General features: G+C 38.1%; 2 protein-coding genes across 5 annotated transcripts in view; both read right to left on the bottom strand.

The window, feature by feature from the left end:
- Window positions 1-49: 49 nt before the first annotated feature.
- On the bottom strand, window positions 50-8027 carry LOC118280435 (adenosine 5'-monophosphoramidase HINT1-like). Its single transcript, XM_035600467.2, has 2 exons — window positions 7614-8027; window positions 50-4266 (listed from the first exon to the last, which is right to left on the bottom strand). Exons 1-2 carry the CDS (start codon window positions 7941-7943, stop codon window positions 4105-4107), a joined length of 492 nt encoding a protein of 163 aa, XP_035456360.2. The 5' UTR covers window positions 7944-8027; the 3' UTR covers window positions 50-4104.
- Window positions 8028-8663: 636 nt separating this feature from the next.
- Window positions 8664-13342, bottom strand: part of LOC118280434 (putative fatty acyl-CoA reductase CG5065) — a 33793-nt gene continuing 29114 nt past the window's right edge. For all 4 annotated transcript variants that reach the window (XM_035600465.2, XM_050702248.1, XM_050702250.1 and 1 more), the window contains 5 exons: window positions 11603-11749; window positions 11059-11148; window positions 10672-10836; window positions 10111-10209; window positions 8664-9809 (listed from right to left, as the gene is read on the bottom strand). In XM_035600465.2, the coding sequence (XP_035456358.2) occupies window positions 9653-9809; window positions 10111-10209; window positions 10672-10836; window positions 11059-11148; window positions 11603-11749 (658 nt within the window). In that variant the 3' untranslated portion in view covers window positions 8664-9652. The remainder of the gene's footprint in view (window positions 9810-10110; window positions 10210-10671; window positions 10837-11058; window positions 11149-11602; window positions 11750-13342) is intronic.

Genomic DNA, 13342 nt, shown 5'->3' on the forward strand with positions numbered 1-13342 from the left:
CATTTCATAACAACATTATTACAGCAGTAACGAAGTAAAACACAACATAATCATTAAAAAAAATCATTTAATAAACTTTGGTTAAAGAATTTAAACATCAAGTTAAATTCCAAACAGCACTGAGACACACGACGAGCGTTCGCGCGCTTTTTGCCAAACAAAATGGCGGAACGGACGCCGCGCGCACCCACAACCGACATACAACGAATTAATAAAGAAAAATACTTAATAATATAATATGTACCCCCGACTGTACACACTGGGCTGCACATGGAGCTATACAAAACCAGTTTACAATGCTAGATTCTGAAGCCAAAAGCATTTAAGTCAATTCTTTGCACGCAAACATTATACAGAAGATTTTAAGACTTAAGTATTGGTTATGGTACAAGCCGGTAGCACCTGATGGTAAGCAATCACCGCCCAGAAACACCAGAGGCGTTACAAGTGCGTTGCCGGTCTTTTGGAGGTTAGGAATTTAAAGGTTGTTGGGGAATCGGGGATTGGGAAGACTGGGAAGGGAGAATTGAGCCTCCTTGGTTTTATGGTACAGTCGACTATTGCGACTGAATGGAGTGACGGTGACTTAAGTGCTTATTCCAGTCAACCGATAACACAAAACCGTAGATACTGTGAAATTTTAATATTTTGAGCAAAATTGACTTAAATGATTTTGGCCACCGCGTCAAGAAAATGGTCTCGCGTTGTATAACCTTTCCACACATTCGACGGTCAGTTTATACTGGTGCTATATAGCTCTATGTATACCCGTGTGTATATAAAATATAGTAGGTACAATAAAGATTTTGTATTAGTAGGAATGATGACAGGGTATGGAAATTAAACACTTTTTAATCCATTGAACAGAATAAAAGAAAAGTACAAGTTGACTATTTTTCTAATTTAACGTCAACATCATCATGAACTGCTGGACAAATAGAGGGGATCTCTATAATCCCCCCCTTGGCTGACTCCCTCAATAGACCATTACCTTCCATACCCTGTTCATCATACCAAGTTCCTAGGCAATAGACCGTGACGTCACGCTTACATGACAATATTTGGTGTTGTCTATGACACGGGCCTTACAGCCGACTACTTACTACATTTGTACTCAAACTCAACTAGAGAGTGACGTCACAGTATATCGCCGTCTCTGTCTCACACACGCAGGACACATACAAGTGCGACAGAGACAAAGCATACAAGTCGGGGGAGTCATTAATCAATAAAAATAAAAATGAAACAAAAATAAAACAACTAAATCTAAGATATGTACCGAGCGACTGACTACGTCGACTGGCGAGGACACCACACGCCATTCTAGCTCTTAAAAGTGCAGGAATACTGTCTATAATTGCTTGTACTAACGCCAGACTAGACTAACTAGTTTGAAGTCATCATTTTAGTTTACTTTTGACAGTAATTACACTGACAAGACTTTATTCGACAGTGGCGCTACCTACGAAGAGTGACAGCATTTAATTCAAACTGCATAGTTAACACTTTAAACGCCACTTGAGGGGTCACCGGTGACCGACGTTAGCGGAGGATTAGTCTTCAAGAGTTTTCTATTGGTAGTCAAATACTTAATACTAGTAGAATAGTATCCCTGCAAAAATATAGCTAAAATGGCTAGTATAGCATAGTCCCCGCCCGTACTACCACAGTTTGAGACGCGCGGCGGCCGCGGGCCACCGTTCTGACTAGAAACATACCAAATGTTTTGCAACACAAATACAACGAGATTCGCGAATTACTCAGATCATTACATTATTGAGGTATTTATTTAATAAACAACATTCACTAACTACCGCACTCACAGACATTTAATGACTACTTAAAGTTTAAGTAAAATCCTTGCTAAGGAATAGTTAAAGTCGTATTGTGAATCTGATTGAAAAAGAGTAACCTATGGAGTTTCTTGCTCGTTCTTCTCCATAGGAATCTACACTTTGGAACGAGCAAATAGAGCAACTAGAGGACTGACCGACAGACAGACGTTATTAATATTATTATATTTGTTTTGATGTTCAAAGGTGCCTTCCTGGTCTATTTGAAATAAATGATTTTGACTTTGACTTAAACTATTCCTTAGTAACGATTAAATTCCTCAAACAATTACTAAGGACTGGGTTAAGTAACCATTGAATGACTCTGAGTACGGCGGTAATTCAACAAATTCAATTAAACTACACACTACATTGACACTAGTGACAGCTGTCAGGAATGACAGACGTCAGATTTGACAGCTGTCACGTGTGACAATGTGACTAAAGGAAGAAATAAGGATCTGTTTTATAGAGAAGAAAGTATTGTATGTATAATTATTTTTATATTTTTTAAACGAATACTGATCTGAGCGTAATTTCCAACTGACAGGGGCGCGATATTGGCTCCGTTTTTTAAAGGAAAGCTGCTCTAATTTAGTGAAAATAATAATTTAAACCTAAAACTACAAGTTATTGAATAGACGGAATTGGAAAATACTACTTATAGAGCTAAGTATATCAGTCATCATTAGTAAAACTACTTGATATTCTAACTTTGGGCCGAGTTAACAAGAAAAATGACTATTTTTGGTATCGCGTTTGTTTTAATCGAGCCCAGTACCGCCCCCTGTCGGCTCAGGCAGAAGGTATCAAACTGTGGCGTCGCTACTTTGAGACTGAGCGCTGCGACACACGACCCGATGGCAGCAGATCAAGATACACTCTTCTTTAATTCATTTTCGACTTTATTTACAAAACGTTAAAGTTGAAAATGTGTTAAACAAAGACGGGTGACTTGATGTTAGTACTCAAATATTGATTGGTTTAAAGGAACCATTTAATTTTATACAAATTATAATTATATTCATTGGGACGCATTATACAATAACTATTAATTTAAAATAGACCAAAATCTACACTCGCGCCATCTAGCGTCGTGTGCGCACGCAATAATACTTACAAACTAATTTGGCAAGTGTATATTGCACTAACATAACATATAACGATAACAATGGCTTCATTATGACACGATTTAGCAATCTTAGGTTAAGCAACACACCACGAGGATTGGAAAAGGATGGGTGGCAGTAATCGTAACTTATAATTATGTTATATTTACGTTTTTGGACATAGAAAATGCCTGTGTAAGGCATTAATATAACGCTTTTTATTCCCTATTGGGGTTAAGCAGAAATGTATACATTTCGCTTTATTATGGGAACAACGCCAGACTGCGAACTTTCAGGTACCGACTTGGGAATCGAACCCACGACCATTATACATACCTGCAGTCTGGATAAATAAGGCACTGAAATAATATCTTCAAGACATTTATAAATATCTGAAATAAGGCAGGCACAACACTACCTAGTACTAGACTAAATAAGCCTTAGTCTAGATAGGTACTACCTTAATATAACAACTGTGATTGGCTGACAAGCCCACCAATCACAGCAGAGGGTTTCAATAGACAATAGTGCCTCTAATTCGATACTAGCGCCAACTAGTGAGCGCAGAAACAAAACCCTCTTTTGAAAATAAATAGTAAATAATCTTTTTGCTTACAAACAAAGAGAAATTACTAGTATTAGTCTAATATATTTGAAAAGGAACCTTATAAACTTATATATAAGGTTACATTTCATTTGCGAATGCGATTTTTATAATTATTGCAACAAATAATATACCTTAAACCAGTGACGATAAAGTTCAAATTGTAATGACAATAGATGCAACTACAGAGTAATTGTATCGAGCCTTGAGACAGATAGTGACATTGGAATTTCAATACTAATTCAAAGATGTTAAGGTATATTATATATTAACTAAATACAACATTATTTTTAGTATTCCATTAGAAAAACAATTTGAATGGCGAGACGAAGAGACCTCTTATATTGCAAAGATATATCAAAAAAACTAATTTAAAAGGATGTTTCCTTAAATTCTTTCATCATCTGATTACTCATATTTTGTCAGATTTTAAAACCAAAAAGCGCATCATCGCATCGCAATTAATATCTAACATCCTTCTTAACACTACACATACTAAAAACAGCATTACATTACCAACCAATCCCCCTTCCCCTCTTTCCTGTCCACCCCTCACCCCTTACCCCGGCGGCCAGCCCATCTGGCGCCCCCCCAGCACGTGCAGGTGCAGATGGTAGACGGACTGCGCGCCGTCGCGCCCGTTGTTGACGACAAGCCGCCACCCCGACGGCGCCCGCGCAGACCCCAGGGAACGAGCCACCAGCATCAGGTGGCCCAGGAGCTGGAACACAGGGGGGGTGGTATTAGGAACAATAAACTACTTCAATCTCATGCCTACTCTAATTCAACGAAAAACGAAGTTTCGTCTGAAACTTCGCAGATTGCATACTACAATTCTATTCATTGTGAACTTTCGTGAACAAAAATGAACGAATTAAATGATATTAAAAATAAAACGTTATTTCAAGTAATTCTGAAAAGATTAAATGAAACTTCGGATTCGAAAACCGGAGTAGGCCCCAAGGACTTTTAATCCTCACATTTCACCGGTTTTTCTTATGGAATAGGGGCAATAGGGGCAATCGAGCAGACGAGTCACCTAATGGTAAGCGATCAGCGCTGCCCATGTACACCAGAGGAGTCAACAGGTGCGTTGCCGGCTTTTTTTAAAAAGGAATACGCTACTTTTCTTGAATGATTTAAAGGTCGTATCGGTTGGTATGGCAAGGGCCAAGATCTTTTAAGTGTTCAGTACGAATGGGACGGCTTGACGTACGTGATAGATACCACAGCCTCTCAAAATAACAACGTGAAACAACGCTTGCCTTGTGAGTGAGGTTACTGGAGGCCCAGACGGCCAGACCTCATTTCCCAAAAGACTGAAAACGCACTTGTAACTCCTCTAGTATTGACGGTACCGATTGCTTACCATCAGGTTCTCGTTTGTTGGCCTATCGCATAAAAAAACCGCGATGGACATCACAGTTTAAATGGTTCTTTTATCGAAACTAATAGAGCTCCATAAATCTACGTGAGTAAACCGTGTCTTATAGTTAATTTAGTAAGTCTCACGACAGTTATATAAAAAACCATGTAATCTACTTGTGCAGTACTACTTTATTGCCAAACAATGAGTCGAACAGGCGATGTTATTGAGCCACAGTCGTACAGCAACCGGCGCGCTATCAGTGTGTACACAGCGCTGGAATTTGTTGATAACTGATAGTGATAGCGTGTGTATGTATGTATGTGCTAGCGGGAGTTTGGTGGAAATGTAATTACTACTACATAATGTAATGTCATTACTTTAATGCTTGAAAGAGTGTTCAGTATACAATGTAACAACACTTCCCCATGTTTATGCTATAAGTCCCATGTAAGAGAAAGAGAGGGTATTGTCACATAGTTATACCGAAAAATCTGAAAACTGCTAAAAATACAACAAATGTAGTTCGTTGGGATTGTCTATCCATGTTTATTCGCATGTAAACTTCATATATGCGATGCAGGATTTTATGACGTCATCCTGTGATTTGCTCATCGATAGTCTATGTGCGAATTCTGACTTATACCTATAACTACATAGTCATACTTTTTTTGAGGAATAAAGTCATCAAATTATTCCCTAAGTGAGGCGCGAGGGATTGTGAAACCTGCCCATTCCTACCCCTAACTACTTCGAATCAGAGCCCCACCGCAACCCTTGCGGTTCCCTGAAGCCCCGGTTTCGGATATGTACCATTGAAGTATGTACGTGTATGTTTCGGTGGCGTGTCAAATATTCCGCAGTAGTAGAGTGAGAGCGTGAGTAACGCGAGTGGCGCGCGCTGATAACGCGGCACTACCCGCGACGTAGGTACCTAGCGCTGATAACTGAGGAATTCCGCACGACGTGACAAACTCACAGCCGACGATACACTACACGACGTATACTTGCGGAAATACTGACGAATCTTACTAAGAATATAAATGCGAAAGTTTATGAGTTTGTTACTCAATAGCTTCAAAACGTCTGAAGGAATCTGGATGAAATTTGGAACAGGGATAGATTACGATCTAGACACATACCTTTTATCCTACGAGACCGCTGGCATATGCTAGTTTCCTATACATTGTCTATACTTTTTTAATATTATAAAGCTGAAGAGTTTGAATGCGCCAATCTCCGAAACTGCTGGATGGGATTAAATAACTCTTTTTATGTTGGATAGTCCATTTATGGAGGAAGGATATAGGCTTTATAAAACATCACGCTACGATCGATAGGAGCGGCGGGGGAAACCGATGAAGTAGCCAGTAATCTCGTATTACTCATTCAATAGATATGTAGCTTAAATATTTTCCTCATTGATGAGGACATATTTTAAATTTCTTACCTAATGTATGACATCATTACACAAATATTTACCTGCAGGTATTTATAACTAATATCCTTAAAAAAGTATTGTTAATAAAAGCAGTGATGTCATTGGAGTCAATACCCTATGATTTCTGACAAAAGTTTCACCAAAACAATTGTTTTTAAATGTTTATCTAGGATCTGAAAGAATTTTATAAAAACAATATTTTTAATAAACATATTATCTTTTGACTGATTAAATACTTTGTTATTGTAAATAGGTATAGTTTTATCACAGTAGCTAGCACCACCCTGCTCTTCCCCCCCATTAGACCACCACAGATGGGACTCAGTAGAGCTGATGCCCTATACAGAACTGTGGAAGACCTGACTGCTTGCTGGGGCCTCAGCACGAAGAGCAGGAGTAGTAATGGGGTGATGTTTAGTCACTAAGAGTCTGACACTCCCTCTTGTCGCACACAGGGGAGAAGTCATTGGATGATTTTTTCTCCACTCAAAAATAGGACCTACATAAATATTGAATAACAATAACCTAGAAGTAGCTCTCCAAACTTGATCCTAATGAATTGTGATCTCTATCCTGCTTGACAAGTGTGGAGATTATGGCAAACCCCAGTTATGTCAATATGGCCTGTAGTCCAGCAGTGGACTGCACAGGCTGTTTATAATGATGAACTAACTACTTAATTTTACTTGAATTCAAGCAAGACTTTGTTTTTACAGTATATTAAAACTTCATAAATTCATTCCTCCTGAGATATTATTGTGTTTTTTCTAATCTTACACTACTTAGGAGCAACCTTGAATATAAATTTTATTGACATTGCTCGAGTACCTACTCATCAAGTCTTGTCCAAAATTAAAATGTTGATCATTTTAGCATTCTACAATCTCGCTAGCTAATGTACATTAGATGTTCTGAAAAGCATGAATTAATTGTAGTACTTGAAACTATTTTAAAATGTATGACAACTAATATTTGTTGAGCAGATAAGTCAAGAATCAGATTTTACGAGAAGCAAAGACTACTGCTAAGACTATTTCAGAGGATTTTTTTTATGTTAGTGATGTTTATTTGATAGCAATAGAGGCTTGATTACAATGAACCAACGATTTAATATTTTAGAGAATAGAAAAGTAATTTAACACCATTCAAAATTAAAATAAATAAACACATAGGATGAGGTGACCGCCATTTACCTACATCATAACTCGAGCCATGTTTGCAGGCAAAGGAATCACCCCATACAGCCAGAGGTTATACTCACTTCCATATCATTCGGCTCAGCATCCTGCAGCCGCGGGATCCGACGCTTCGGTATCACGAGGAAGTGCACGGGAGCTTGCGGAGATATATCGTTGAACGCCAAACACAAGTCATCTTCGTAAATAATGTCCGCTTTAATCTCCTTCGATATAATCTTGTCGAAGATTGTCGGCCCCGGCGCAGCGACGCTCTGGGCCTGCGCACGACGCACTTCGTCGCTGTACGGTCTCCGCACCGCTATCGCCGATCCACGAGATAAATCATAAATATTCGTGGGATAAGTCTTCTTCAGCCGGAACTTGAGAGCGCGTTGTAACACTTTATTGAACATTTTTATTGTTATTCACGTCGGCATTCCATCGTCACGAAACGAAATCACATAACTTTTACGATTGATAAGATTATGAATGACTTTGACATTGACAGCAACTTTTTTGACATTTTATTGACAATGGCGTGACTGTGTTGCTATTTTATAAAAAATAAAGCTACCAAAATTATACTCTTTTAACAAATATAAGTTTTTAAACTGACATGGTCACTAACACTATTATTAGAACTTATTACGGGATATTTACTCTATAAACTCGCCAAATTAAATAAACATGGTAAATATCCCGTAATAAGTTCTAATAATAGTCTCTTAACGAAATCTTTAGACTTGTCGTCAGCAGCTCCCCTTTCCAGCCAACTCTATGAAGTAACCACAATGCATTAGGTTAACCGGGTATCATATGTACAATTATGCATAAATTACGCATCGTATCAGCAGTTTTGTTTCCAGCATAGATCTTTGTGTGATGACTGACTGGAGAAAATACTGACGTTTACCAAAATCATTACGTCTTATTAACTATGAAGTACTATGTTGTTCCATACATTCATATAGAATAGATGTAGACTTCTATTTATTTATTACATTGTATATCTTATATTTATTCATTTTAAAAATCAGACTCACTATTTACTTGTTCACTCATCACTAGTCTGGTTAAGGTCATAACTATTCAGAGTAAGAGTAAATAGAGGAAGATAAATAATAACAACATCGTACAAAAATACAATACTTTATTGTAGGTAAAATACAATTATTTGGCTAAAACTTAAGATTTATTATTAAAAAATACATTATTTGACTTCGTTATGACACCGTTACCCGTAAATATGTAACCTAAGTACTCAAAAATTCGAAAATATGTACTAAAATATTATCATAATTTACAATCAATTATTCATATCGAAATAAAAACTAAAATAAGATAGCACCATTGTTGTACCTATTATTTTTAGTGATTTATATATCCAAGAGTCCTGGGAACAAAATAAGCCCATAAATGTATATCGGTAAGTTCATCTATAATCCGGAATCGGGATACTATAATTCCATAACCAATAGGAATCCAGAACAAAGCGTATATTAGTTTTTCATTGGTCTAAAAGTTTGGGTCAAAGTTACCCCATAGGGTCAAAAAACCCGTTCTTACGGTACACTTTAATAAAATTTACATTACAAAACATAATACTTACTAACTATTAAGTACTACAATCACAACACAATCCTAAATATTAATATCATCGATTGAGCAAATTCTTATTAAATGAGCAACCAATATTAATATTACTACTACTTAAACATTGTCTCTCTTATATTTACGATTTCATCACATTTATAATTCACTAGTATCAAAATCTTAACCTTATTATTACAGACTTAGCATTCAATTTTCATTGCAACATTACTATTGCTGTTGTATTACAATGTTACCAACTGTCGCACTCAGAGACATTTAATGATTACTTAAACTATTCCTTACTAACGATTTTGTTCCGAAAACAATTGCTAAGGACTGGGTTAAATAACCATTAAATGACTCTGAGTATGGCGGTAAGTATTATAAAAACATTACAAGATCTTTTTCTTCTAATTCTAACATGTATGAATTTCATCTATTACAACAAAATGTTCAAACTGTACTTATTTTACTATACATACATATGTGTAGATACGAGTTTCTAAATAATATATAGTATAGTCAATCCTCAGCTCTGCCGTATACGCATGTAAGCTGAGCCGGCGACAGTGAGCAGCATCCTGAAGGTGCGGTAGATGAAGGCGCGCAGGTACTGGTTCTGCAGCGCCAGGCGGCACAGCAGCGTCACCACGAAGAACAGGACGCCTTGGTGTAAGTAGTACATCCTGGAATATTTACATCAATGTTTAATATATTTACACATTGATCGCGTCTGCACTATCAAAATCATGGCAAGACATCATGTAAAGAAGAAATTTTTTTCAAGTATGGTAGTAAATTGACTCGACTTTATTTAATTTCGCGTCAAGATTGTTAATGCATAAGTATTAAACTACTAAGGTCTTCCTGAGTATGTCGTAATATGGGACTAAACATTTATCATTATTTATAACAGAAACAGTCATAACTCGACTCGATAACAGAGGTAAGTCTGTATAACATAATAGACTGTATAACACAACTTACCTGCGCAAATGTTTCTTCGCCTCATCGATGTCTTGGTCTTTCTCTTGTAATAAATATTTTCTTGCTCCTTTTACGAAGTTGCAGTAATGTTCATCCCAACTGCAAAAGTAAATTACATTTTAATATCTTTTTAGTATCTTGTAAATTCTTTAGGGTGTTACCACACCAATCGAGCGGTCGTCGATCGATAGTAGAATGGATTAGTTGACGTCGATCGACAGTTTCTACTACACCAATCGATCGATAGCCGATAGATACTATCTGTCGATGGTGGAATGGATTGGTCGATGCCGATTGATAGTCTCCGGCTGGAATATAATCAATCTACGTCGACCGATGCCATCGACCGGCAATCGATCGATGGCACGTCATGATGCCATCGACCGGCATACGACGATTGGCAGTCGACCGGTATCCGTCGATCAATTAAAGCTACCACACCAATCGATTAATGTCGACCGATGTCGATCGATAGGTATGGTAACACCCTTAGACAGTAGCAGAGTTTTAACCGTGCAGGAGTAATTATGTTACTTGAGATTCTGAAATATTGTTTCTTACTTGATAGTTTGTGGATCCAAGTTGTAGATGGCAGCATCTTGCGGCGTCAGCCTGGCGTGTAGTTTGCGCACATTGTCGGTCACAAAGTGCCACTCACGCACTGAGAAGAATCTTAACACGTCGTTCATAGCAACGAGACGTTGACTCACTGTTATGAGACTCAATCTGAAAGTAAGACATTATTTAAACTCTTGAAAAACTAGACTGAAAATATTTTAGTGTTCAAACACTATTTGAAATAGTAAACAGAATTTGAAATGTTAACAATCTTTGCGCAAAACTACCATTTTGGTAGAAATTCTTTACTGTGACAACTTTTATGTCTTCGTTTCTTTCAACGCAGAATTACTAACAATTTTATAATTCTGTCTTAAGACGTGAACTCACTTAGTTTTTATTCCCAGAATCTTTGAGATATACTCCGCGACATGTAGAGGAGCGGTCTGCAGCACTGCCTCTAGCGTCTTCTGTGTCAATCTGTAATAAGACAATTTATTTTAGCACGCTGTGAACTTTCAAAGTGTATGAGGATGAGGGCCTACATAAAAATGACATTGAAAACAGTATTGAAATGCGCACGTAGGGCACAGTTTTATATATTTCATAGAAGATTAGAGAGGGCTTAGAACGAGTTTGTTTTACGCAAAACGAGATCGAAACAAGACCGTGTTAGGCGCTTTGATTGACCAGCTCCAATGAACTAACCAATCAGTCCAATGAACTAACCAATTAATCAATCGAAGCGCTTCGTGCGCGCGGGTGGGATCTCTACCATAATGCGGTGGTGTTTCGCCGATTGTCTTGTGGTTCCATGAAAGGGGCAATCAAATTGTACAATTCCCCAGCACACTCACCGTTAATGCCTACCACCAGGTGATTCGTCTGCTCGTTTACCGCCCTATACCATAAAAACTGTCGATGTTTCCCTTACTTGTTCTCGACGGTGAACCCGCAGGGGTACCAGAAGGCGTTGTCGAGCGGGTGTCCGCGCAGGTGGTGGCGCAGCGCCGCCTCGAACTGCCGCCACGTCGTCGGGTTCTCGCACGTGCTGCAGTTGTACACGCGGACTGACTCAGGGCTGGAAATTGTAATATATCGACATTTTTTTATAATGTGATATGTTTCTTAGGGGATATGATAAGCACGGCTTCAAAGAGCCATCAGACCACCACAGATGAGGCCCAGTAGGGCTGATGCTTGATCCGGAGCTGCGGACTACCTAGCGGTTTACCGGGGCTTCGGCTTGAAAGGCAGGAGTAGGAACGTGGTGGTATTTAGTCAGTAAGAGTCTGACACTCCCTCTCGCCTCGCCCAAGGTGAGAGAACTCATTGGATGATTTTCCCCCCTCAAAAAAAGTAGGTATAGGCAGAAATGTACTTAGGTACCTACTTATAATGTTGGTAATTCAGTAAGTAGTTACTTAACAAATAACTACATCAATTTTTTATCAGTTTTATTGCAAGTCAGATGTATTTAAGTGTGCGAGTGGCAGGCCTGCTGGACCACAGTGATACCACGGCTTCACAGAAAATTGGTGTGAAACAACGCTTCCGTTGTATTTCGTTGTGTTAGTGAGGTTCCAAACCCCCAAAAAGGCCGGTAACGCACTTTTAACATCCCTAATGTTTCGGGTGTCCATGTGTGGCAGCGATTGTTTATCGTCGTGTGATCCGTCGGCTCGTTTAGACTTACACCATAAAAAAAATTACAGGCACAATTTCTGACGCCATGCTATTACTAAGATATTTTTCGGAAAAGCCAAAAAAGAAACATGAATGCTTATTATTTCCTACTTCACCCGAATTCGGAAAGCATTCAGTGCCAAATACCAGACTCACCTAGTTAGGTAATAGTTAACTAATCGAGCTGATTTATTTGTTACATATAAGTATATTAGTCAACCTCCTATATATTATATAGTAGCATTTCCGAAACGAAACGACCTTTAAAGTTCCAAAAGATGAATATATCTACTCCTTTTTAATGATAAAATGTCGGCAACACATCTTTTATTAAGGAATCGAACCCAGTATCTATCGATGATTTAGAACTATTTCGACCATGAGCTACATAATAAGGTAGATGACTAATTCAAAGTCAAAGTCAAAATTTTTAATATTCATACCCCGTCTTCATCTCTATTATACTTTAGATAGGTCCATCCATGACACGACTAAATGAGCCACTAAAATCTTCTATAATATAAAAATAAGTCGGGTTTTCCTTCCTGACGCTATAACTCCAGAACGCACGAACCGATTTCCACGGTATTGCATTCGTTGGAAAGGTCTCGGGCTCCGTGAGGTTTATAGCAAAGAAAATTCAGGAAAAAATTCAAGAGAAAAGCAGGAAAACAGGGAACATCATTGATGGCGAAGTTAGCCGGGTTTTACAATAAAAAAACATAAGTTTTTAAACTGACATGGTCACTAACACTATTATTAGAACTTGACACGGGATATTTACCATGTTTATTTATTTCGATGAGTTTCTGATATTGTACCATGTTTATTCCGAAATAAATAAACATGGTAAATATCCCGTCTCAAGTTCTAATAATAATAAAAAAAAACAGACCAAATATTCCCGCCATCGCATGATTCACTCGCGGAAACATGACACGGAACTACCTACAAACGCGGTCGATACAAGAAGCGACACAGTTCGCGC

This window comes from Spodoptera frugiperda, chromosome 21 (assembly GCF_023101765.2).
Source record: "Spodoptera frugiperda isolate SF20-4 chromosome 21, AGI-APGP_CSIRO_Sfru_2.0, whole genome shotgun sequence".
NCBI lineage: Eukaryota > Metazoa > Arthropoda > Insecta > Lepidoptera > Noctuidae > Spodoptera > Spodoptera frugiperda.

Coding starts and splice junctions, on each gene's coding strand:
- LOC118280435 (XM_035600467.2), bottom strand. CDS start 7,943: ATGTTCAATAAAGTGTTACAACGCGCTCTCAAGTTCCGGCTGAAGAAG. Junction 4,267..7,613: donor CTGAGCCGAATGATATGGAA/GTGAGTATAACC, acceptor CCTGTGTTCCAG/CTCCTGGGCCACCTGATGCT.